The 27480-nt window shown below is 45.9% G+C and overlaps 1 protein-coding gene across 1 annotated transcript in view; it reads left to right on the top strand.

Moving 5' to 3' along the window:
- The window catches only part of LOC147729701 (dynein axonemal heavy chain 17-like), a 1258223-nt gene that overhangs the window by 787729 nt on the left and 443014 nt on the right, over nucleotides 1-27480 (top strand). The window contains exon 34 of the mRNA XM_086954021.1: nucleotides 22580-22706. Within this exon, the coding sequence (XP_086810147.1) occupies nucleotides 22580-22706 (127 nt within the window). The remainder of the gene's footprint in view (nucleotides 1-22579; nucleotides 22707-27480) is intronic.

The raw sequence follows: 27480 nt of genomic DNA, 5'->3' as shown, positions 1-27480 counted from the left end.
CTACAGATTACAAATTGTGATTTCCTATTGGGACTTCTGCAAATTAGGCTCCACATGGTCTCTGACTGTGTCATAATCCTCTCACCTTCACCCCTACTGGCCATACCCTCCATGTTTGTTACTGTGTCTATTATGCCATGGTGTAAAATCACTTATGATTGTGCTTTTGTCCGCCACATACCATGTCTGATATACATTGTCTTTAGTCTTCATGTGTGCTAGGACAATTTAGTTTTGTTATAAATATAATACATAAATATATAAAGCACTTAAATAAAATATGTTGGGTTAAATTACAAATGTATGACACTATTAAATTGCGACAGTTAGGATGAAAGTTTTTTTATGTCTCGCTCCCTTCTTTTTTTTGCAAATATTTGTCTAGCCGTAAAAAAAATGTTGGCCACATTCCAAGTCCCACTTTCAAAAATGCATCCACTGCTAACCATTTATTTAGAGAGGGCAACAAACCTTTCAAACATAAATAAACTCTTCAACCACCTACATTTTACAAAAGATGAGATGTGTGATATAGATTAGCTGTAGTGGAGTAGCCGTTAGATGATGCACTGGTTTAGAGAACTGTTTGTGTCCCAGGCTTCTGATGGATATTTCTAACAGCAGATACCTCACCTGTAGAATATCTTCCAGATAGATCCAGAAGATTTTTCGGCATAGCCCTGGCGTGCCCGTAGGTGGGGTCGTGCTGCTTTGTGCGAACTCTGCTGCACTCCAGAAATGATTGCTGAAGTTGCATAAAGGCGCCACCCAAGGGCGCTGACACCAATTTCTATGTTTCTGCGCCTTCATAGCTGCATCTGGAGATAGCTACAAACTTTTTCCGTCAGTTGAGTTTTGTTCTCTGAGAATTTCTGTCCAGTGTGCAAGGGGAAAGTGCCCCCTCCTAGAAGTATAAAAGTGTAGGGACTGTTGCAGAGTGATGTCTGTGACATTCCTCCACGTGGTATGTCTCCGGTGATTTGGTTTAGTCCACGACTCCAAGGTTTGCAAGGAGTTCCACTGATGCTCTTGATGGCTATCCTGGAAAGCAAGGTCAAGCTGTACATTGTCCATCAGTTTTGGGGCAAAAAAGAGTCGATGTGAAACCCATGACGCCACCTACTGGTGCGCATCTTCTGGTTCCAGTCTGGTTCCTGGGGTTATCCTACAAATGAGGATTCTGCAGTTGCATATAGGATCCACCAGAAAGAGCTTTACAAGAGGTAAGTAACTTGTTCATTAATGCATTTTAATATTCATCTGCTAAGGTTTACACAATCTTTTGTGAATCGAAATTAAACATATGAATTCTGACTCCTGATTATCAGAACCAGGAATTTGAGTCAATTCCACTTACAGTATGGTAACATCCACATAATTCATGTTTTTGGCAGTAGTGAGTCTGTGTTAGATATGTTAGGGTTATGAGTTTGAACAGTTTCCAAGTGAAGCCTCGCAGAAAGGTTAGAACACCAACAAAGTCAGATCTTTGTGGGTGTTTAGAAGCATAGTCCATGACCTTCCCTACAGCATTCATGATTCTACACTTAACACCTTAGCAGCTATGGAACGTCCAGCTCCAGTGCTGAAGGTTCCATTGCGCAGGTGAGGTTCGAACATCCAACGGCCGACGGCAGCACTCCTGAGGTAGTGGTGCTGTCGGCCGTTGGACTAGGTGCAGCACTTATGAGGTTAAAAAGATAGAAGTAAATAAGCTTCCTACATGTAAATATTTGATCACAGTGTAGGGATCAGTGTTTCTCTACATCAAAAAATATTAGGTGAAAACTTCCATGATTAAGGGGATGATTTCACTGAGTGCCACTATTCTGAACATCTATTTTATAAGTGCCTTACAAAAAAACCTAATGACCGACCAAGGCTGTCACCCTCATAGATGTTTCTGTATGAGGAGGTAGCTGTGGTATAGTGCTCTGTTCCGTTGGTAACATGGTACCTTCTTGGTCACTCCTTTAAATACCATTGTAAGCACCCCTCATGTAAAGTTTTGATGTCATTTTCCTTTTCACATTTCGGAGGAGTCTGAAGGAGGTATGTCAGAAGTTATACAACAATATCCAGGAACCATCTGCCTATAGTTAAGGATTTCCAGCATTCCATATCATCGAACATATACCCACCAGTGGGTCCGTGAAACCAGGGGGGTGCTCACACAGATTTAGGTCTGTTTTGCAGGGATGGGGGGTGAAGCTATGTCTTCTCTCTTACTGCTGCAGCTGTTTCTGTAGAACACATCACATATGTATGCATGTATGTAGCATTTCTATAAAATGAACCTACCCAAATGGTAGCAGATGATTGTACTGTATCAAAGGCAAAGATATAGGGCCCGATTCACAGAACCAATTTAAGACAAAATCCTAAACGTATTACTTTTGGTATTCACAGAAGTTAGGATTTTGTCTTAAGTTTGTCTTAAGACAGACTTAAGACAGACTTAATACAGACTTAAGTTAGGATTTTGTCTTAAGTCTGTCTTAAGATAAACTTAAGACAAAATCCTAACTTCTGTGAATACCAAAAGTAGTAAGTTTAGGATTTTGTCTTCAGTTAGTTCTGTGAATCGGCCCATAGTCTATCAGTGATTGGAGGTGAAGCTAGATTCTGAGAGTAGTAGTTAGCTGTTACTTCAGCTGTTGTAGTGTTCTTTAAAGAGGTATGTATTCAGTTGTTTCCCTAAATTAGAGCAAGGTTGGGGTGGTCCCGATGGATGTAGGGAGGTTGTTCCTGATCCTCCATACACAAATGAAGGTGGTCTGTTGTCTTCTTCTTTCTTGTTTGTACTTCTTCCTCTCCATACTGCTATAGTCATGCTATTGTTATCATGGTTAGATTTTAGAACATGGGTGAAATGTCTGATAGATCAGGAACCTTAAACCCATTGATTGTGTTCTTCATCTCATGTTCCTTCCTTGTTCTAAGAAAACCTTAGGATCTACTTTTGTCACTACAAGTATTTACTCATTGTAAATCTTCCTTAATATTCTTACTAGAGACTGGAGCACTTCACCATTGAATGGCGTGCTCAATGTTCCTGTGTGCACTTAACCTCAGCACTGTATTTCTTCTGCATAACTAGCTCTTGGTTCATAAAACTTCCAGTTGCATAAAGTGGAATTAATGATCTTGTTTACTGGCAGTTAAGTTCCGCGTCAATAGCTCTCCTCTCTGTTCTTCACTTATGTCTTCTTATCCATTGGTAGGAGATTTAACACTGGAGCAATACTGTTCTCCATTTGGAAATCATATGATGCCAGTATAGACACTGCATTAAAAATGTTCACAGCAGTAACCTTAGAATGTTCTTGAACAGCCACCATGAGCACTCAGTCCGCTTCAGAGAAGAGTTTTACGGCTCTTTTCCAGAATCAGTTTGAACGATGGGGCGGAACACAGAGCTTTCATGAATGACTAGCTGTATTTTTTTCAGAAATGCTCCAGGTAAGGAATAGCCTTAATAGATATGTGTGGATGTTGTAAGATGTCTGAATAAAAGCAAAGCAACCCTCAAAACACAGATTATTGAGACCGTCGTTGGACATAATCGAGTCTAAAAAGTTCAACTTGATTTTCATGAGGGGAGAGCTTTCACCAAAAATACTAATTATATAAACCTACCCTGGATTTTTCTTAGTAGGTAAATGGAATTATGTTTTAGGGTCACTCGCAGAATATTTAATTGGTATAAAGGCACAGTCCTTTTTAATATCAACACAGCGCGCCAAAACGCTTACCGTAAGTTGACGGACAATGATATTGTTTCTCAGATAAAGTTTTGTGGCTTTCAAAAGCACTGGGCAAATATCCCTCAGAGAATTAAAAATGCTCACGGGTCCCAATACTGTTTATGTAAGACGGGAACGTACAGTAAAAGATAAGAAGTTTATTGCAGTAAACTGAATCCATACAGTGAATTCTCTATCGTATGCGCCATTAAGACTGAGTCCCTCCGTTCATGAAGCGGGACCGTAGATCGGTACTAATGACTGCTCCCAGCTGTCATGAATCACGGTGGGCGTGTGCTGCTGACGGCTGAGAGCTGTAATGACCACACCCATTTCTGTTGACCTTCAGCACAGCAGGGGAATATCTCAAGCAGCCAAGGTGTTAAAGCACAGTAGACACCGACTGCTGTAAACACCCGACCCAGGGTCTTCAGGAATATCTGGCACCCACCAGTGGCCCTCGGGTGCCCTGATCCTGCTTTCATCCACATGCTTGGTTCTGGGAGGCATCACCACTGCTGGGGATCCCAGCAGATGCTTGCAGCGGCTCACACTGTCTGCCCACCAAGGACATACATTGTCACATATGTAGCATGTCTATAAGCACTGGCATTGCTGTTTGACTCACTTTAACAGTTCATTAGTATTCCACTGACCAGGGAACATGAAATGTGTCAGAGCATTGTTTACATCCACATCATGAGAAGAAACCCCACGCAGGAGGGCCCTGGTAACTGTAGATGCTTGCGTTGCTAATAATATGTGCAAACTGTAATTGAACTGACAAAGGAGAATTGATTCGTCCAAGGTCAGTGCCATTTGGAATAATTAACTTGTATTGATCAGCATAATGAAGACAGGGCAGGATTACATCAACCTATTGTTATATTGCTACTGAAATACTAAGCACCTGTCTCTGGTTCTTTGGCCACCACTGAGTCCGATTAAAGCATCTACTGCTTGCTGGGATTGTTTTGTGTTGTATTATCTGTTTTCCTATTAGATGTCTATTGAGCAGCACTAGATAAGTGTGGTTGGTGTCATATTGATGAACCACAAATAAATGAATTTTTTATCGGCTCAGTTAGGGGCACCTGTGTTTTCTGCACTGTAGATGAAGACTGTAACTCATTAGCCACCTGTGTGGAGCGTGACCAACTTGCCAACCAATCGAATAGCCAGATTTTTTGCGCTAGTTACTGTCATTGAGCCTTGTGGCTGTGTGAGCTTATTCAGGACATGGGTACTCGCAAACATTTCCCCGGGGACCTCAAAGTTCAAGTTCAAGTTCAAGAATTTGTATAGCACACTACTCACCCAGAGGGTCTCAAGGCGCTTGAGGGAGGGTGTGAGCATTACTTATCGAATAGCCAGGTTTTCAGCTGCTTTCTGAAGGAGAGGTGGTTCTGTGTAAGGCGGAGGTGAGTGGGGAGAGAATTCCAGGTTTTGGCCGCTAAGTAGGAGAAGGACCTTCCTCCCATGGTAGATCTATGGATGCGCGGAATTGCGGCGAGGGCTTGATTGGATGTCTGTGGCATGCCCGAATGCCGAACCGATGTCAGCAATGCGAGGGTCGAGGTGGACGTATGGGCACGCGAAGCAGATGCATGGTGTGGACAATTAACCAAGCTTTCAATTGACTTCTGTCTGCCACCAACGCTCTATTCTCATGCACCCACGTTGAAGCATTAACTTCTAATGTAAAACATGAGAGGGAAAGAGATAGTCATCTGGTGGCTGAATTGCAAAATGTGAAACCAGAAAACCTGGTGTTAGTCATGGCTTCCCCACTTGACTAACTTGTGTGATCCTAGGCAATTGTTAATTTTACCTTGCCCTCTATTTCTTCATGACCGTATATGAGAGCCACTTAAAATATACAAGTTCAGGACGTGTGCTGTACAAAACATTCTCTTGTGTTTTATTCAATAAACTACAGTGTTGTTCCAATTATTTAACAACCAAGGCTACACACAAGGTGCAGCGACAAATGACTTCCCACTTGGTTCACTAATGACATTGTTTTTCAGAATGGCGGCGGCATTAATGTTGCTAAGATCATGTTTGAAAACTATCACTGCTAATAAATGCTTCTCAATGCAGTGATATCTGATCTACTAAGGTACAAAACTCATGCATGTTAACAAAATACACTTTTTGAAATTTGCAGAGAGTTTATCATGTTTTACACGTTTGGTGTAAGATCTCTTTTAAACTAAAGGAGTTCCTAAAGTTAAGTTGCCTAGGACACCTTCTTTTTTTAACATTACTTAGTTAAGAGTGTAAATAAGGTATGCCAGTTTGTTTCACAGATATTTTAATGTTCCTGCTCTGCAAAGTGAGGAGCAGCCAAGTGCTTCTGTTCACCAGTGGGCTGCAATAGTAGGTCAGGAGGGCAGCATGCAGCCCCGGGCCATACTTTGAGTATCCCTGAATTAGGAGGGTCTCCTGCTTTTCCCAGTCCCATGAGCAGTGCACTTGTAGTTTGCTTTCTGCTGGCCTACATTGTTAGTGCGGCAACAACCAGAGCCAGAAAATACAAGTCTGAAGCTGACGATGGTGTCTATGAGAAACAAGGCGGAGTCAGCATCTCCTGGAGAAAGGGAGCCCTGGTCTCCATTTAGGGTATGGAGATCTGAGTCCTGGTAGCACAGCTGTCACAGTATAAAAAGAGGGATTGAAAGCAGAGGAGTGAGATTGAAGGGAAGTACAAAAATATAAAGATATACAGAGCAGATTGCTAGTGTACATAAAAGTGTCTTATTTAGAGATTGGCAGACAGGGTTTTCCACCACAAATATGACAGAGTACCCTGTCAACCAATCATATAGTTTCTCAGCTCTGTTTAGAGTCAGCTGAACCAGTAAGTTACCACCAGCAGAGCCTCAACTGGCTTTGTCAGCAGAAACTAAGATCAACGCCCCAACTGACATACACCTGTCAGTCAGTGGACATCAGACCCTCAGCCCTATCAAGAGAGGTCGTCAAGAGAGGTAATCAAATGTAATTATTTCCTGTTTGGTACCACCATGGAAAGCCTGGCAGTCCAGAATAGGAAATATAATTAATGATGCCCGCCCACGGGGAAGGATCTCTCAGCTCATTGAGGCCATTCAAGCACTTGCTTTGGGTGTTTGTTTTTGAAAGACATCAAACTTTGCTGCTCACAGGCATCCCCTTGAAGGAGGCCCGTTTGAAGACAGAGAGATCTCTGCCTCCCTGGCAGAGAACTCTAAATATGGCGGGCTGTGTTCTGCCAAGGCAGCAGTGTACATCCCTCCGCTGACCGGAGGAGTAGACTGCAGCCTCTATTCTAAAAAGGCCCCAGACTCTTTGAAAGGCAAATACAATGAAGCAATAATGGCTGAATAACTTCCTTTCCCTTATGCTTTGGGATAGGGCATTTATACAGCTTCCTCAATGATGACATCTATCTTTTTATGCACACTGACCTTTGGCGCCCAATACAAGGGCGGAACCAGACAATATGGCTTACCACTATAGGCAATAGCCTTTAGCTTGACAATGCATACTCAATACACTTGCAAAAAAATGGTATTTCTCTTTGAAGCAAACTTTATACATCTTTCAAAAAGGCTTAACAATCACGGATGAGTACTATACTTGCCTAATCTTTTTCAACACCACAGTTGCTTTTACTCTAGTAGATCACTGCCTCAAATGTCAACCTCTTTCTTCGCTTGGCTTGTTTTATTCTCCCACCTTTTGTTTGATTGGTGTTACCCGATGACACCCTCAGGTCTCTGCTTAATAGCTTTTAGAATATTTTGGGAAACACTACTGCTTACAATAGTTACGTTTTGACAATGGTCTGAAGCATGACCCTAATGCTATTATACAGAATTCCACTGCCCTACAGGAGAAGCGCCCAGCTTCGAGGAGCTACGTTTCCTAGCAGGCAGACTCAGGCCTCTCTAAACGCTGCAGCCATATAAGAAAAGTAAATTCCACACTTTTAGATCAAGTCCTGCGAGAAAGAATTCACACACAAGGTTGGAACAGATATTTCATTGTTCTCTGTAGGCCACTGCCAATTCTTCACTGACACTACCAGCAATCGTTCCTTTCTCATTCACTTCAGTTCTACCCCTCCCAAGACTACTCATTACTCTCTTAGATTTCCTGCTGTAGAGTGGAGAACCTGCCGATGGAGAGTGCCTAATAGCAACAGCAATCTGTTTATTATATGTAGAGAGTGCAGACCGAGTCACATGGACAGTGGGTCAGATCACTGGCAGAATATTGGTAACAAAAATATCGCGTGGACAGAATATAGTGTCAAAAATATCAAGGACAAAAATAATAAGAAGCTAAGTGCAAATAAGTAAGTACAGATTTACTATACTTAACTCCATATCTCCATACCTTCACTATATATATTGTCTTGGTACATATGTGGAGTTATATGTAGTAAAGCTTTGCTTACCGATACAAACTTACCTTCGCAATATTTTTGTCCCTGATATTCTTGACTCAATATTTTGTCCACACGATATTTTTCTCGATGTTTTGTCCAAACACCCAGCCGAGCACTTCACAGGTTACAAGAGGTATAAATGAAGATATAAAGGTTACCATGTAACACTAATGGAATTTATAGTTCCAACGAGGTGGGGTTGTGCATTTGTTAGGATCTCATTGAAAAAATACTCTTACAGATAGGAACTGAATCTTCATGCATCTCCTGAATAAAAAGTAGGCTGTCCTCCCTAGGCAGAATGTGCTGGAGTCTAGTTCAATAGTCCCTTGAAGGCGATATCCACCACATCATGGCATTTCTGAAACATAAGGCAGCGCCCTCTCCAAAGTCTTAACCCTTCCTTGATTTGTGAGAGGCCCGGCTAGAGAACAATGGCTTCTCTCACCTCGTAGTGGAACCAATATGGAGGACTTTCTAGAGAGCACTGGAGACAGTGCAGCTGGGAGTGCAGCCATTCTGAACATAAAGTGGACAAAAGGCCCATTTACAGCACCTCGCAGAAGAAGGCTAACCTTGCACGACCAGTGAAGGACGGTAATTTTAGCAGGGAGAGGGTGGATGGGACACACATGCGCACACCCACACATCTCCATTCTCAACAGTCACTCCCGAAAATTCATGCATGAATGCGTGCACCAAACATAAAGAAAGTCACACTTACCTGCGTACTGCCTCGGAGTTCCCAGTAAGGTTGGGACTGCTGCCTCCCATCATTGGCTGACCTTAAGTTAGCCAATAAGGTGAGGCAGCTGGCCCTACTCATCACAGAGTCAGATGGGGTCATTGTGAGTTGGTGACTGCGCCTCACTCTGTGGCGAGGTGCCAGTGATAGGCACTTGGCCTTAGGCACTTCAGGGTTTAGAACTGAAGCGCCCATGGCTGAGGCAATCAGTGACCCTCTCCCTCATCTCGAGGGGGAGGGCCTTGAGGTGCTTTGCCAAGCTGAAGAGGTCACATCCACAGGAGCTGTGGCATCTTCAGCTCTTGCAAATTATTGCCATTATTCTGTGCATTTAGAGCATGCCTAACTCTTGGCCATCTGACCTGAAAAGAAAGAGTGTCTATCAGGCTGACATTTGCTCAGCCTGACAAACCCTTTTCTTTTTGAGTAAAATGTGAGTGGCACCTCCGCCCCTAAGAGCGGGCCACAGCTGTTCACAACTCACCACTCACCCATCCATTATCGCATGAAGCTTAGGAACCTGTCCCTGGGTGAGCTGACAGCCTGGCTATTAATATACACTAATTAGACCTACCTAGAACTCTGAAAGTTCAGTTAGCCCTGTAATTTACCTTTAACTGAGAAAAATACGAGAATATTAAGCTCCCTTATGTTAAAACAATAAACCAGGTATTGACAATAGATCGGTGAGTTTTGTGCTGAGGCAGAACTATGTATGTACTATAGGTATATTTTAATCTCTGATAGCAAAGTCTAGTTAAAATGTATTCTTTTTTCAAGTTAACCCACCCAGTATGTGTCTAATATACTGGCATACGAGCAGTTTCAGTGGCTGCACTCGGAATGAAACCAAATGCCATTCTCAGGGGAATATATAGATGGTAAAGCCTTAGTAATAGATATCAGGCCTGAAAATATGGTGTTAATCAGGGTCACCTCTTGGCATACCTTGAGAAATGTAGATTAACCCTTGATCTCCCAGCCTGTACACTTTACGAGGTAGCCACCCTTACCTCCCTCCTAACTGGTTGCGTCAGTTTTAGGTTCTTGGGGCCTTATTTATGAAGGCCTTGCGCCACCGGTGCGTCACTTTTTCCCATTTTAAAAGTGACGCACCGGCGGCGCAAGTCCTTCATAAATAAGGCCCCTGGAGTCCAGTACAAGCACTCAGGGGCGATACCTTTGGGCATCGCCATGAAAATTACATCCAGTGGTGTGGTGCATACGGGGTCCATTTGTGTTTATTTTTGGTGTTTGCAAACATCAAATGTTGTGTACCGCAACTGTCTGTGGAGGAGAACCAAAAGCAGGGCCGGGCAGGCCTTTTATTCCACCAAGCAATTCAATTAAATTCATAAGGCTTTATTCGGAGCATAAAAGAATGTCCATAAAAGCATACATAACAATTAAAAACATCACAATTACAATACAGTTTACATAATTGGTTAACAATCATTAATAAAAAAAAAATAAAAAAAACATGATGTACACGCAGGGGCAGAATAAATATTTAAAAACTCATGCTTTTCCTAATGCTAATAGCTTTAATCATAAAGGTAGAAATAAAGAAACAAACGTCAGGATGGTGCAGGTTAAAAAGCAATTTAATCGAGTCCTGGATTGTTTTAACACCAAACTTGACGAGGATGTGTTTTAAAAAAGTTTTACGATAATTCCCATATAATTGACACAACAGAAGAAAGTGCATGGTGCTTTGTGCAGAAGTGTTATCACATAAGCACGGGCCAACGGGGTGCTTGTTCATGGAGGGGAAGGCAACTAAATTATGCGCAATCCCCATCCTTAACCTAGTCAATACATATTGATGGGATGCTCTAGTCACTAGTGTCAGGTATTGCTGATAGCCCTCTACTACATTCATACTACGGTAAAAAACACAGGTGGACAACTTCCCCTCCTCCCTGAACCTCCTCTCTGCTTTACAACTCAGAAAGATGTTCTTCATTTCATGTTTAGAAAAGACCGCTGTGGCATATCGGTCATTAAAAATGTCAAGACCATAAAATTCCTGGAAATTTTCGATAACAAATTTAATCCAAGGGATCTTTAGATGGTAATCCATATTGAGGCAATCATTGATAATAGCCCTGGTTAATGATATCTCCTCTTTTAACCATATAGAGCGCCACAACAAGAGAGGTCTCAAAAGGATCAGATCACTTAGATATTGGATGCCGAGTTCTCTGTGTACTAAATCATTAGAGACAGATTTAGGCAGACACAATAATCTTTTTAAAAAGGCATTCTCCTCTACCTGAAGACTCCCTGCTGGGGCCTGACCCCAAACACGATTCAGAAAAGGGGGTGGTGATGGACAGAGTATCTGAATTAAGCAGAACACTCCTACCCAGTCCAAAGATCAGGGCTTAATCCATCACCGTTTTTTAGCTCACTGCACCATCCCAGCTCAGAACCTGGCTACATGCAAATTAGTCTGTTCCTGGCCCAGTGCATCATGGAAACAGGGCAGACCAAACTACCAAGCCAATTCTTATACTGGGAAGGAAACAAGCTTCCGGGGACCGGTTTCTGGCATTTCAGCCGTCTTCGGCCCGGCTTGCTTGAATCCTGATGGTGCAGTGAGCAAGGGACTCACATCTGAGTATACCCTTCCACGCTTATGGTGGACAAAACGATTCAGAAAAGGGGGTGGTGATGGACAGAGTATCTGAATTAAGCAGAACACTCCTACCCAGTCCAAAGATCAGGGCTTAATCCATCACCGTTTTTTAGCTCACTGCACCATCCCAGCTCAGAACCTGGCTACATGCAAATTAGTCTGTCCCTGGCCCAGTGCATCATGGAAACAGGGCAGACCAAACTACCAAGCCAATTCTTATACTGGGAAGGAAACAAGCTTCCGGGGACCGGTTTCTGGCATTTCAGCCGTCTTCGGCCCGGCTTGCTTGAATCCTGATGGTGCAGTGAGCAAGGGACTCACATCTGAGTATACCCTTCCACGTTTATGGTGGACAAAACGATTCAGAAAAGGGGGTGGTGATGGACAGAGTATCTGAATTAAGCAGAACACTCCTACCCAGTCCAAAGATCAGGGCTTAATCCATCACCGTTTTTTAGCTCACTGCACCATCCCAGCTCAGAACCTGGCTACATGCAAATTAGTCTGTTCCTGGCCCAGTGCATCATGGAAACAGGGCAGACCAAACTACCAAGCCAATTCTTATACTGGGAAGGAAACAAGCTTCCGGGGACCGGTTTCTGGCATTTCAGCCGTCTTCGGCCCGGCTTGCTTGAATCCTGATGGTGCAGTGAGCAAGGGACTCACATCTGAGTATACCCTTCCACGCTTATGGTGGACAAAACGATTCAGAAAAGGGGGTGGTGATGGACAGAGTATCTGAATTAAGCAGAACACTCCTACCCAGTCCAAAGATCAGGGCTTAATCCATCACGGTTTTTTAGCTCATTGCACCATCCCAGCTCAGAACCTGGCTACATGCAAATTAGTCTGTCCCTGGCCCAGTGCATCATGGAAACAGGGCAGACCAAACTACCAAGCCAATTCTTATACTGGGAAGGAAACAAGCTTCCGGGGACCGGTTTCTGGCATTTCAGCCGTCTTCGGCCCGGCTTGCTTGAATCCTGATGGTGCAGTGAGCAAGGGACTCACATCTGAGTATACCCTTCCACGTTTATGGTGGACAAAACGATTCAGAAAAGGGGGTGGTGATGGACAGAGTATCTGAATTAAGCAGAACACTCCTACCCAGTCCAAAGATCAGGGCTTAATCCATCACCGTTTTTTAGCTCACTGCACCATCCCAGCTCAGAACCTGGCTACATGCAAATTAGTCTGTCCCTGGCCCAGTGTATCATGGAAACAGGGCAGACCAAACTACCAAGCCAATTCTTATACTGGGAAGGAAACAAGCTTCCGGGGACCGGTTTCTGGCATTTCAGTCGTCTTCGGCCCGGCTTGCTTGAATCCTGATGGTGCAGTGAGCAAGGGACTCACATCTGAGTATTCCCTTCCACGCTTATGGTGGACAAAACGATTCAGAAAAGGGGGTGGTGATGGACAGAGTATCTGAATTAAGCAGAACACTCCTACCCAGTCCAAAGATCAGGGTTTAATCCATCACCGTTTTTTAGCTCACTGCACCATCCCAGCTCAGAACCTGGCTACATGCAAATTAGTCTGTCCCTGGCTGTCGTGGAGTGAGTGTAGCGGGCCGGAAAAGCAGGCGAGGAGGCCGTATGTAGTGGGCAATATTCGGTCTTTATTGTAGATTTACAGTACAGATAGTCCCAACAGGTTGAGGGTGTGGCACCAGGCGATGAACACAGAGGCGCTGCTTCTTCCTCTTCTTGATGTCCGCAGATGTTCCGGGTAGATTCCGATGACGGGGAGACTCCCAGGAGGACCGGAAGAGAGGAAACAAACAAAGGACCGTTAGTCTGATCGAGTCGACAGAGAGACTCAACTGTACACCTTCACCCAGGTAGTGCAAGAGCGGGGTCGGAAACGGACAGTGTGGGAAGGAAGGTACCGGGAATAAGGAACACAGGTTTGGGTAATAGAGAGGGTGCAGGGGTGGGGTGTGCGAGTAACGAAAGGGCTTTATACAGTCAGGTGCTATATACGTATAATACAGTGCAAGGGTAGTGAGACTATGTAGAGAGGGTATATATACAGGGACTTTAACACAAACTCCTAGTGAGTAGGGATAAAGGAGGCAAAAGGCACTCACGCGGTCCGCCGTAACTCTCCAGTGAGTTACGGCCGCTCTCCAGCCACCTCCAAGGGACTCCACCACTCCTCTGTCCACACTTCTTCCTCGCACGTCTGGTCACCTTCTCCGTCTCCAGCCAGAGGGTCCTGCCACGAAACTCCGACGCCTTGTTGTGCTGAATCCGGGCTTTTATCCTGTGCTGACTCTGCCAGGGGGGCGGGACTTCCGGGGTCAGCTGGATATGGTTCCTCCCTTCCTGTCGCTCGGGTTGGCTCCTGTGGGAGAGAGAAGGGCGGAGTTTCGTTGGTGATGGAGGTTGCTCGGCGTCCTGTCTGCTGGCGTTTCGGCGAGATAAACTCAGTCCCGGGGGTGTCGGACAAGGCCTGATAGGGGGGACGGGGTCCTCAGATAGGGTTTTACGGGCCGTTCCATCACATCCCCTTCCCCTAGCTGTCCTTCTTGTAATGGGAGGAGAATGCGGATACCGGGACAGAAAATCCGCGTTACCTTGATCGGAACCCTTTCTATGTTTGGTTTGAAAATGAAAGGGTTGGAGAGACAAAAACCACCGCATGACCCGGTCATTCTGCCCTTTGTTTCTAGCCATCCACTCCAAAGGGGCGTGGTCTGTATAAAGTATGAAGTCTCTGCCCTCAAGGTAATACCGCAGGCTTTCCACCGCCCACTTGATGGCTAAAGCTTCTTTTTCAACCACCGCATATTGTTTTTCCCGGGGGAAGAGTTTGCGGCTCACAAACAGAATGGGTCGTTCGTTTCCCAGGGCATCCTTCTGGGACAATACGGCTCCTAAGCCGTAGTCCGATGCATCTGTCTGTAGGATGAAAGGGACTGAGTAATTGGGGGGAACCAACACAGGACCCTAGGTCAAGGCTTCTTTGAGGTCTGTAAAGGCATGCCAGGCTTCCAAGGAGGGATTCCTGAGTTGTTCATCTGAGCGGTTTGTTTTTTTCAACAGGTCCGTGAGGGCTGCCGCTCTTTGAGAAAAGTTGGGCACAAAGCGCCGATAATACCCCAGGAGTCCTAGGAAGGCTCGGAGGTCTTTTTTTGTATGTGGAAACGGGAGGGATCGGATGGCTGCCGTTTTGCTCTCTTGGGGTCTAATCAGGCCGTCCCCCAGAAGAAACCCCAAATATTTAACTGTTTTCGCGGCCAACGTGGTTTTGGCCGGGTTGATGGCAAATCCGTATGAGCCTAAGGAGCTGATAACACTGGAAAGGTGCTGCAGGTGTTGGGGCCAGCTGTCGCTAAAGATGACGATGTCATCTAGATACGCGCCTGCGTAAGCTGTATGGGGTCTCAGGACCTGGTTCATAGCCCGTTGAAAGGTGGCGGGGGCGCCATGAAGTCCAAAGGGCATGACCAGGAATTGATACAACCCATCCGGGGTGGAAAAGGCCGTCTTTCTTCTATCTTGTTCCCGGAGGGGTATCTGCCAGTACCCCTTGCAGAGATCGAGCGTGGAAATGAATTTTGCTTGCCCTATTCTTTCGATCATTTCGTCCACCCTGGGTAAGGGGTAGGTGTCGAACTTGGAGACCTTGTTGACCTCCCGGAAGTCGATGCAAAAACGGACCGAGCCGTCAGGTTTCGGTACCAATACGATAGGGGAGTTCCACTCGCTGACTGAGGGTTCAATTATTCCCATTTGTTGCATGACTTCCACTTCCTGACGGATGACATCTCTACGGGCCTCTGGCACTCTATACGGCCTCAGGCGAACCACTTTCCCTGGTTCGGTTTCAATCCTGTGTTCGGTGACCGTGGTTCGACCAGGGGAGGTCGAGAAGACGCTTTTCAAGGGTTCCAAGGTGTGGCGTAGTTCCTGGATTTGTACTGGGTTGAGGTCTGAATCTAGACAAGGGTCGAAAGAGAAGATGAGGTTCTTCTTGTTTCCCGTCAGCACCGGACGGGGTCCTTCCCACTTTTTTAGCAGGTTAACATGAAAGATTTGAGTGGTGCCTCGGGTAAGGTCCAGTTCTATCTCGTACGTGACTGGTGTTACCTGCCGAAGGATGGGGTAGGGTCCTTGCCATTGTCCCAATAATTTTTGGTTGGACGAGGGCATCATAAGGAGTACTAGGTCGTTGACAGCAAAGACCCGACTGCGAGTGCCCTTGTCATATTGTCTCTTTTGATTGTCCTGAGCGGTCTCCAAGTTTTGTCGGACAATATCGCGAATCATAGACAGATGTGTCTTGAGGTTTTGCATATATTCTGGGAGTGGACGAGTCCGGTCCGGTTCAGCCTCCCATGCTTCCTGGGCCATATCTAGGAGGGTACGGGGGGCTCGTCCGTACAGTAATTCATATGGGGAGTACCCCGTGCTGCTCTGAGGTTTACAGCGGATCGCAAACAAGGCCAAAGGAAGCATGTCTTCCCATCTCTTCGCTTCGAGGCCTAGGAGTTTTTTTAACGTTTGCTTCAACGTGGCGTTGTATCGTTCTACGAGCCCGTCTGTTTGCGGGTGATACGCAGAGGTCCGGATTTGTTTGATTCCTAACTCCGCACATACCCGTTTCATAAGGGCTGAAACGAATGGGGTGCCCTGGTCGGTGAGGATTTCCCGCGGGAAGCCAACCCGCGAAAACAAGGAGATCAGAGCTTTCGCTATTGCCTGCGTGGTAGGTTGCCGGAGGGGTATGGCCTCCGGGAAGCGGGTGGCGTAGTCTACTATGACCAGGGCATAGCGACACCCGCTACGGGAGGGCAAGAGGGGACCGATAATGTCCATCCCAATGCGACTGAAGGGAACATCTATGACAGGGAGAGGTTGCAACGGGACACGGGGTGGTCTGTGTCGACTGTTCTTTTGGCATATTATGCATTCGCGGCAGTAAGTCTTGATCCTTTGATACACCCCCGGCCAATAGAACTTCTCCAAGATGGCTTGGCTGGTTTTCTCATCCCCGAAATGACCTCCCAAAAGGTGACTATGTGCCAGAAAAAGGACTTTGTCTTGAAAGGGGCCGGGGACAAGCAACTGAGCATTCTGTTGGGGCCCCCCTTTTCGATATAACAACCCGTTTTTCTTAATGAAGTAAGGACCTACTTGTAAGGGGTCCTCGTGATCAAGTGCTTTTCCCCACGCCTCCTGTAGCAGAGGATCTTCTCGTTGGGCGGCCCTGAACTCTTGGTCAGTCTGCCAGGGGTGTTCGTCAATAATGGCAGGATAAGCGCTGAGGTGTTCTTTCTTTTCTCTTCTCATCTGACTCCTCGGTTTGTGGGGTTTGGGATCGGGTACTTGATCGGGACACTCGGAATAGGGCGCCTCTTTCCACCACTGAGTTAGGGAGTCGGAAGTCTTTTGTAAGAGCATTGGAAGTCCCGGATAATCACTCCCTAAAATGGCTTGTTCCTGCAATGCGGGCACAAGGCCCACGGTGAGAGAGGTCCCGGGGTCTTGGGAATGTTGGACTCGTACCTGAGTGGTGAGATATTGTTTAGTGTCTCCATGCACACATTGTATGGCTACAACCCCAGTAGGTTTGCTGAGAGGCTGGGCAAGGTCTTGGGGTCGTAGAACACTCTGTCGACATCCAGTATCGGCGAGAGCCCTCAGTGGCTGACCATTTATGGACACTGGACAATAGAACGGCGGTGGCGTGTAACCGGGAGGGTTACACAGGTAGTTCCTGACGAAACCGACCTCCATCGGTTCCTCCTTCTGTGGACACATCCGTGCAATGTGTCCGAACCCACCACAGGAATAACACTGGGGTCCGGGAGTCGGGGTTCGGAACACTACGGGGGAGGGAAATAGCGGTGGTGGGTCAGGTCGACGGCCTTGGGGAGGCCGGGTTGGGCGAGTAGACGTAGCAGGCAGGGGCCTGTGGGGGTGGTCATCCTTACCCCGCTGAAGTTCTTGTGCCCTGCTATAGGCAGACGCTATCTCTATAGCAGTCTCAAGGGTGAGTCAGGAGTGCTGCCTCACCCAGCGTTGGGTAGCCGGGTGTAAGGAGTTAAGGAACTGTTCCAGATAGATCTTCTCCAGAATATTCTCCTTGGTAGAGGTTTCGGGTCGCAACCATCAGTTGGCGAGATCGCGGATCCGAAAGGAGAGTGCTCTCGGGTTCTCTTGGGGCTTTTCCCTGGCCTGGCGAAGTTTCACCCTGTAAGTATCATCCTCAATGCCAAGGCGTTCTAGGATGCTCCTTTTAATGTCAGCATAGGGAGTGTTTCCCTGGATATTGGCCTGTTGGTAGGCCGCTTGGAGGTCACCGGTGAGGAGTGGACCCAAATACTGTCCCCACCGATCAGCAGGCCAGTTGGCGGCTTGAGCTATCCTCTCAAAGTTTGTGAAAAAATAGTCCGGGTCTTCTCCAGGGACATATTTCTGAAGAACGACAGAGGGAAGAGAGGTCATCGGTCTTTGTTGGCCCATGGCGTCTGCTAGCTTTGTCATGGTATCTTCATGGGTCGCCCCCTGGCCTTTCAGAACATCGTGGAGCTGACCTCTGTCGTCTTCGGCAGTCTTCATGAACTGCTCCATAAGTTTCCCGAATTGTTCTTGGGACTCTGCCATTTTCTTTATTACGGCCTCCATACCTCCAGCAGATCCTACTTCTGACACCAAATGTCGTGGAGTGAGTGTAGCGGGCCGGAAAAGCAGGCGAGGAGGCCGTATGTAGTGGGCAATATTCGGTCTTTATTGTAGATTTACAGTACAGATAGTCCCAACAGGTTGAGGGTGTGGCACCAGGCGATGAACACAGAGGCGCTGCTTCTTCCTCTTCTTGATGTCCGCAGATGTTCCAGGTAGATTCCGATGACGGGGAGACTCCCAGGAAGACCGGAAGAGAGGAAACAAACAAAGGACCGTTAGTCTGATCGAGTCGACAGAGAGACTCAACTGTACACCTTCACCCAGGTAGTGCAAGAGCGGGGTCGGAAACGGACAGTGTGGGAAGGAAGGTACCGGGAATAAGGAACACAGGTTTGGGTAATAGAGAGGGTGCAGGGGTGGGGTGTGCGAGTAACGAAAGGGCTTTATACAGTGAGGTGCTATATACGTATAATACAGTGCAAGGGTAGTGAGACTATGTAGAGAGGGTATATATACAGGGACTTTAACACAAACTCCTAGTGAGTAGGGATAAAGGAGGCAAAAGGCACTCACGCGGTCCGCCGTAACTCTCCAGTGAGTTACGGCCGCTCTCCAGCCACCTCCAAGGGACTCCACCACTCCTCTGTCCACACTTCTTCCTCGCACGTCTGGTCACCTTCTCCGTCTCCAGCCAGAGGGTCCTGCCACGAAACTCCGACGCCTTGTTGTGCTGAATCCGGGCTTTTATCCTGTGCTGACTCTGCCAGGGGGGCGGGACTTCCGGGGTCAGCTGGATATGGTTCCTCCCTTCCTGTCGCTCGGGTTGGCTCCTGTGGGAGAGAGAAGGGCGGAGTTTCGTTGGTGATGGAGGTTGCTCGGCGTCCTGTCTCGGTGCTGGCGTTTCGGCGAGATAAACTCAGTCCCGGGGGTGTCGGACAAGGCCTGATAGGGGGGACGGGGTCCTCAGATAGGGTTTTAAGGGCCGTTCCATCACACTGGCCCAGTGCATCATGAAAACAGGGCAGACCAAACTACCAAGCCAATTCTTATACTGGGAAGGAAACAAGCTTCCGGGGACCGGTTTCTGGCATTTCAGCCGTCTTCGGCCCGGCTTGCTTGAATCCTGATGGTGTAGTGAGCAAGGGACTCACATCTGAGTATACCCTTCCACGCTTATGGTGGACAAAACGATTCAGAAAAGGGGGTGGTGATGGACAGAGTATCTGAATTAAGCAGAACACTCCTACCCAGTCCAAAGATCTGGGCTTAATCCATCACCGTTTTCTAGCTCACTGCACCATCCCAGCTCAGAAACTGGCTACATGCAAATTAGTCTGTCCCTGGCCCAGTGCATCATGGAAACAGGGCAGACCAAACTACCAAGCCAATTCTTATACTGGGAAGGAAACAAGCTTCCGGGGACCGGTTTCTGGCATTTCAGCCGTCTTCGGCCAGTCTTGCTTGAATCCTGATGGTGCAGTGAGCAAGGGACTCACATCTGAGTATACCCTTCCACGCTTATGGTGGACAAACCAGCACCATAAAGAGCAACGTTATCGCCGCTTTAGCAGCAGAAAACTGCCACTAAAGCGGCGATAATGGGCTTGATAATATGCTGTAGAGAATGGCCATAGAAGCCCATGTCCACACCAGAACATGGGCTTCTATGGGAATTCACAAGGGCGTAATATCAAGCCCATTATCGCCACTTTAGCAGCAGTTTTATGCTGCTAAAGAGGCGATAATGTTAACGCTGTTTCTTGATAATATGCCCCTCAGTTTTGGTGTCAGTTTTGCGTTCTCCATTTTCCAGACTTATGATTGGGTTTATTTAGTAATTGTGAACAGTTTGTGTTTGCGAACACTGCTTAAACCACTCCAGTGTAACAGTAGTTGCAATGCCACTGTGGTGTAAATTGTTTCAGGAGTGTTTCAGGCTTTGGGACCATTTACTTATTGTGAACAGTATATGCTGTTTATAGCCAAAGCACCAGGTATAAACATTGTGTTGTCTTGCATTCCTGATGTATAGTGTATTGGGTTCCGTGTCCTTTTTACTCTTTGATTCCCATTCCTGCTGTAAATAAATTTGTATATTTTTAGATTATGAAGTTTTTTTCTGTATTTTTTAAACAAACTCCCATCCCTGGCTGTCACATCCTATTTGCAACTGTGATACCTGTGTTGTATTGTACCCATTGCCAACTTACACCACATCCCGTGATCTCAGCGTTGACGCTAGTCCACACCTTCCCAGACGGTCAATGGTATTTTTGAGGTCAAATTGCTGTTACAAATTAAATACTCCTTGTCCTGTCTGTTGGTGAACACCAGCACATTTTCTTTTGATCATGTATGGTTGTCATTGTGACCGCCCAAGTCATGGAACTAGGGATAGTGCTGATTTTGAAACTTTTCAAACTTTAATTATGAATTTCTGAGTTTAAAAATCACTTGAGTAAAGGAACAGGATAGATCCATGTGAGTGAACGTGTATTGAAGCTGCAAAGAAATTCATTAACCATTGCAGGTCTTGTGGTTTTATCTTTTTTGCTACTAGATTGTTTTTTCTTTTTTATGTTATATATTTAACTTTCTTTGTATCGTATGACCTATATATGGTAAGAGCTATCAAATATGAAGAGAAACAAATTCTATAAAAATTTGTACTCTGTACTGAGCGTTCATGATAGTCACTCAGAAGTTGGAAAATATTAACTTTCAGTAACCTATGAAGATTTTCTCAGTGTGGTGTGGCCCTTAAGGACCACCTAGTAGGGCTGATGTAGGTTGCATACCTGTAGTTGCCTCCCTAGAGGCGGAAAACTGCATCTGTTGGGTGGGGGGAGCAACACCCTTACCACTTTCATGAGACTTGAACCATGGCAGACAAAGCTAATGCCGTCAATGCCATGACCCAGACCGGATGTAATTTGTCTATTTTTTTAAGACTGGATCATTCCATTTATTACGGATAATTTAAACCCACAAACCACATATGTTTGCGTATATGTACAAATACTTTAACTTCCCGATTGCTAGCACTAATTTTTTTTAAAAGACACATCCATCATGAACTAACATGGGTTTCCAGTGTGAGTATTTCGCAAGTGTAAACACAGTGAGCCCACAGACGTTGTTTCTTTCAATAATTTGTGCATCATACTAATTGTAATTTTGGTGTTCAGGTCACAGGAGTAAACTTATTGGGCCTCATTACAATAGCGGTTGGGTCACAACCGACGGCTCTTCGGTTGCGTGCGGTCCGACGGCTATCTGCTGTTGCGGTCCAACCGACACATTAGGATGCGTGGGGTCAGAGGCAGCAGCCGGAGCAATCAACTGACGCTTTCCAACGGGCTCAAGGGGCCCTTCGGTCAGTCGGGAACTCCTCATAATTCCCTAAGGACAGTGTTTCTGCCATAAAGATTATGATGTCGGCTTCCGACAGCCAATCCATGTTGGCCTTTGGGCCAGGGTGGCACCTTTGTTGCCTCCTCAACATCCCCGCACACTATGGCAGGTACGATTAGGTACCTGGCAAATGGTGCAGGGATGTTTTCAAAATTCAATTTTTCAATGTGAGCTTGTGCTACAGGCGTTTTCAGACCACTGCACAAGCTCCCATTGGAAAATGGATGTTTCCAATCACACTATGTGCGGTTGCATCCAAATAAGGGTGTCGGAACCACCGACCTACGGTTGTGCGGTTTCTTCCATGCAACTGTGTCGTCCACCCATCATCGTAATGAGGGCCTTAGTGTTTCTACTGGGTAGACTTTCTTGCTGTCTAAGCAGGACTCCAATTGTATGAATATATTAAAATTGTTCCAGTGTGAGTTTATTCAAATACAATCAGATTATCTGTTTGATCTGCACGATAATTTAAACGCTCTCAACTTTGTCCCTCTGTAAACATACGTTATGAATTAAACATGTTTGTTTTCCTAACATTTCTTCCCTTATGTCTCTAGCTGTGTTAGTTAAGTAATTGTCAGTATTATAGATAAACAGAACATTGAGGTGTAGACTAGCCACTGTTCATAGTAACAAATGAGCCCTTATTGAGTGATAGGACATGGGACGTCACTTCCAGTTGTACCAATGTAAAGCTACACAAAGTAAGCACTCACCTATCAACTGTGCAATTTAGCTGCTAGAGCTACAGATCCCTGATCACAAAAAGCCTTCAGTATTTGTGCATAGAGGAAAGTGGAGTAGCCTGTCCATGCTTTTAGGTTAATATTCACTAAAGTCCATTTTGTTCTTTAAGTGTGTTTCAGATTTTTTTTATCTAATTGTGGTAAGGATTGCATGACTACTCAGTTCAGCATGCATTTGATATCAGTGAAAATGTGCCTTTCCCCATAGAGATGCTGACAGTTCCTCACGGGCCTGAACTTCCAAGCCCCGGCGTGAAATACCTCAGCCTTGCAGCCAATCAAACTAAAGAGCTGATGGAGCAACTTACAAAGACCTTCTACCAGACCATGACGCAGTAAGTTGAATTATGACAGCACAAGAAAGCTTGACAGAGTGGTATGCTTGGTGAAATTTGTCATAGCTCCAAGTTGTAAGGCACTTTTTAACCTTCAATACCAATAGAAAGTAACACAAGATCTATAGTTCCATACAAACGAAATTAAATTAGAGATGTTACTCATGATATGCATATCACAATAATCAGGAGTCACACAATATTAGACTTGGGCAACTACCATTGCATTTTCTCTGATACATGCCTATATAATGTGAACTCAAGTAACCCAGAGGTGTTGAAGTGCTTTACATGAGCGCTTTTTACATTACACACTGTCAGATTAATTTTTGGGGGCATTTTATATAGAGCGCAAACTCAACTGACCCAAAGGTACTGAAGTGCTCTACAAAAGCGCCAGTTACATTACACAAGGTCAGGTTCATTTATTTAGGGCTTGATTATGAGTTTGGTTGGTCCACCGGATGGCCGAACCTGTGTTGATCCGCCTGCTGTATGACCACCGCAACCAACAGGGATCACGGATCGCATGCCGGTCAGAGACCTGAACATGCTTGGCTGGGCCGCTGCGGCACCTCCAAGCATATTAGTTGTTTTCTGATCGCCTCACTTTCAGTTGGGGTGAACCTGCCATTAAAAGTGCAGAGGTGAGGAAACTTAGGTAACCCTACAGGGCCCCATGTTACTTCAGAACCATTGGATGCATGCAGGGGGGCACCCCCTTTCCTGCAAGGGAAGGACTTTATAGTCCATGCTGTGCACGGACGGCCATTGTGGAGCCTTTTTAATAGGCACCGTCGTGGGAATGCCATAGGACTGCCCGCCAGACCAGATGAAAACTCCTAATATGGCGGGCAGTCTGACTACGGGTTTGGCAGCCCTGGAGCAGGACTCTGGCATGGTGTCCCGCTCCAGGACCGCAAAACTCATAATCAGGCCCTAAGTAATGCAGACGCTGCCTCTGTTTATTAATTTCTCTTCCAGGGGATACTCATCAAAAGTCATAAGCACTGAATAGTCCCGCACACATGTGGGGACCCCGGAGCATATTCAAAATACATATATATGTATGTGTAGCCAAGAAAAAAATGTACATCTCACCTTCAAACATACATATATACATACATAAACATAAACATAAACATGCATCCTAACATCATTCAAACAGGCTAAGATTCCAAAATTGCCCTTGATTTTTCATTTAAAATACAAATAAGTTTATGCAGCATTTCTGTAACAAGGAACATGCAATCCTCTAGTGTTCCATCACAGCCTTTTATTTTCAAGGAAAAAGGCAAGTAATAGCAGGCAATTATCTGATAGGCTGCAGAGATAAAACCATAACAATAATAAACCTGCACCGTGCCTTTAAGACCTCCAAGAGCTTCCTGCTCCCATCATGCACCACAGGTGACAATAAGGGCAGTTTTTTTTCCGGCTCCTTCTCTGAGGATCCTGGAGCATTGAGCTCATCAATTTTTGATTGTTCTAGCCAGAAATTGGTTTCCTGATAATTTTTTCTATCTGCATTTGATGTTTTTTTTTACTGCTGGTAGCTTTCTTAGTTGTTTTCTGACAATTTTGAAAACTTTTTCTGTCAGAAATACCAGCATTGTTCAATAATTGTCCCTCCTGTGGGAAGAAGATGGCAAATCTGACCTGCATTCTGTCTGTATTGTGTGTCCTCCTCACAGAATCCAGAGAAGTGTTATTATTGGCAGCAATTTTCTAAGAGAACACTTCGAGACAGAGAGAAGATGAAGCTACACGCATTGCTGTAGAGAGGAAAAGGAGTTTCTAAAAGCGGCCATGGGAGCAGTCATGCTTTTAAATATCCCTCCTCTCAGGTAAAACACAGATCAGAGAAGAAAACGATGTTGTTCTGCTTCTCCAGCATCAAAAAGGAAGCAGATATTTGACTGTTCCCCATCAGCATAACGGTCGATGCTCAAAAAACATATACGGCATGCGATGACGTTGAGGGATAGATCGCCATCGGAGCGGTCAGAGCCTCCGCCGTCAAAAAGTAAGTCGAAGTCGTGACATGTTACTCCAGGCTTGGAGTATGTCTGACCGGACAAGCAGAAGTCCACGTCAAAGCTTGGGTTGACGTCGAAGAAGTTCCTGCGTCGTCATTCACCGACTTCGAAGCAACGGTCGACGTCCAGATCTCCGCCGCCTTCAGAACAAGTATGTCTGGCGTCGAGCGTGTCAACGTCGAGGACCCAGCTGCAGTCACACAGGTGGTCAACATTGAGCACCAGTCTCCAGTCTCCAGTCCGGCATTCGACATCGAGAGATGTGTCTGAAGGCTATCCAGAGAAGCATAGACTGTCCTAGCTGGCCAAGCATTCTACGGCGGTGACAGGCATCATGTCGTAGAGGCCTCCCTCATCTTCAATGGAGGTGCTGGGAATGCCGAGGTCGATGTCGAGGTCCATACGATTAACGATGAGAGAAGCGTCTACTTCTACAGGCATTAACATTGTGTAAATCACACTGGAGGGATCTCCAGTTACTGGGAAACAGACACCTCCTGTTAACCATCCTCCAAGATGGATGCAGAGTGTTCAACATAGGAGAGTTCAACCCAAAAGTCCTGGTTCAGACTTCTCTCAAACGTATTCTCCCTCCAGAATCTCTGCTGGTCCTCCACCTGCTACATCTACGGCACAATCTCCACACAGATCATCAAGAAAAGCTAGGTCTCCTACAGCTCGACATTCCCGATCCAGAGCACCACTTAGACGGTCGAGATCTCACCTTTCCTCTAATTCATGAAGAAGTAGGTCAAGGTCTCTGTCATGGTCTACATCCTCAAGGTCATCGGTGAGAGACTACTCACCAACCCTGTCTGCTTCTCCTCCAGCTAGAGTGTCTCCAGTCGATGACATGGTCACATTTAATGAAGTCTCTGCCGGGGTGCCAACAAGTTGAACATTCACATGCCTGTGCCGACTACTTCTTCATCTGTAATATTCTAGACACTACACAATAGGTCCCCTGCAAGGCCTTTACTCCCTCTGGTTCCTGGTCTGCTTGAACCAGCACTGCAGACCCTTTTAACTTCAGCTATGGTGTGTTCAGCTCCGCCATGTATTTAAAAAAAAGTACAAGCCCCCTGGCCAGGATCCACTGTTCCTAGGAAATTCTGTTATAGTGGCAGCAGCCAGGAAAACACTTCCTGGAGCAACACCCTCTTCAGTCCCATCTGAGTAGGAGAGTAAGCACATGGACTCTCTGGGGAAAAGAATGTGCAATACATCAGCATCCTTCATGAAGGTGGCTAGTGCCTCAGCACTTCTGGGGAGGTACAACAGGTATTTGTGGGACTCTTTGGCTAGATTCACAGAGAAGCTGCCCTAGAAAGACCTGCAGGACTTTCATGATATTTTGCAGGAGTGTGGTCTGGTTGCAAACCGGGTCATTAGCGCAGCTGCAAATGCATCGGATTTGCCAGCAAATGGATATTCTCATGGTATTTGCGCTTTTTTTTCGGCCTGGTTGCGGCTCACTGTCCTGAAACTGAAAGCACAACGAAGAATTATGAACCTTCCTTTAAATGGTACTTCCTAATTTGCCACTAAAGCCGATGATGAGATGTCATGTGAGTATTATGTTTCACTTGGACAAGTGGAGAAAAATCACAAAAGGCAAGTGGGTACTCAATAGAGTACAGAATTCACATCCCCACCTCCATCAGTACCACCTCAGGGAAGGTATGTCCAACATCACCACTTGTTACAAGGGAAGGGGAACATCCTACTAAAGAAAGACGCCATAGAAGCAATTTCTCCTCCGCAACAAAAACAGGGAATTTATTCCCGCTACTTTCTGGTACAAAAAAGAGATTCTATACAAGAGTACAGACCAATACTCGACCTGAGGCTTTTGAACAAGTTCATCCACAAAGAGAAATGTCGGATGTTGGCACTGCACCGGATTTTTCCTCAGCTACACCAAGGGGACTGGATGTACTCAATAGACCTGGAGGACGCTTATTTCCACGTGTCGATTTCCAGAAAACATCAGAAATTCCGGGGTTTTCAGGTAGGGTCTCCACATGTCCAGTTCAAAGTCCTCCCGTTTGGGCTCAGAATCAGAAAATGGATGGCAGTAGTAGCGTTTTTTTCTTCGCAAACAAAAGATCTTCGTCTATCCGTATCTGGATGACTGGTTGCTGAAAAGCTTGTCACCCACAATCTGACTCAGATGTGTCCTCTGCAGCAAACTCTGGAGGACCAGTGGTCACAAGTATCAGACCACTAGGAAGACTTTATGGATCTCCCTCAGTCAGCCAAGGATTCAGTCAAGTGGTGGAAAAAAACTATCGCATCTTTCGAAAGGAGTTCCTTTCCATCAGGATCTTCCTACTCAGACAATTGTCACAGATGCTTCCCTCCAGAGTTGGGGGGCTCACATGGGTCTTCTTCCTGTGCTAGGATTCTGGTCAGAGATGGAGCAGGGGTACCATATCAACCTACTAGAGCTCGGTGCGGGGCATCTTGCACTCAAGTCATTGCTCCCTTCCTTCTGCACACGTTCCCTGTTGATTCAGACGGACAACACCACAACCATGTATTATCTGAACAAACAGGGAGGAACCAGGTTTTTGCATCCAGGTTTCACCAACCAGGCTCCAGAGGGAATGCACTTTTGATAAAATGGTTGCAGACTTTACTTTACGCTTTTCCTCCAAATTCCACTCATTCATCTGGTGATCATTAGGTTCTACAGGGCCAAGACCAGAATAAAACTGATTGCACCAGAGTGG

The sequence above is a fragment of the Lissotriton vulgaris genome, chromosome 2_1, assembly GCF_964263255.1.
Source record: "Lissotriton vulgaris chromosome 2_1, aLisVul1.2, whole genome shotgun sequence".
NCBI classification, from domain to species: domain Eukaryota; kingdom Metazoa; phylum Chordata; class Amphibia; order Caudata; family Salamandridae; genus Lissotriton; species Lissotriton vulgaris.
The sequence above is the reverse complement of the archived record's forward strand: the minus strand, read 5'-3'. Positions and strand labels throughout refer to the sequence as shown.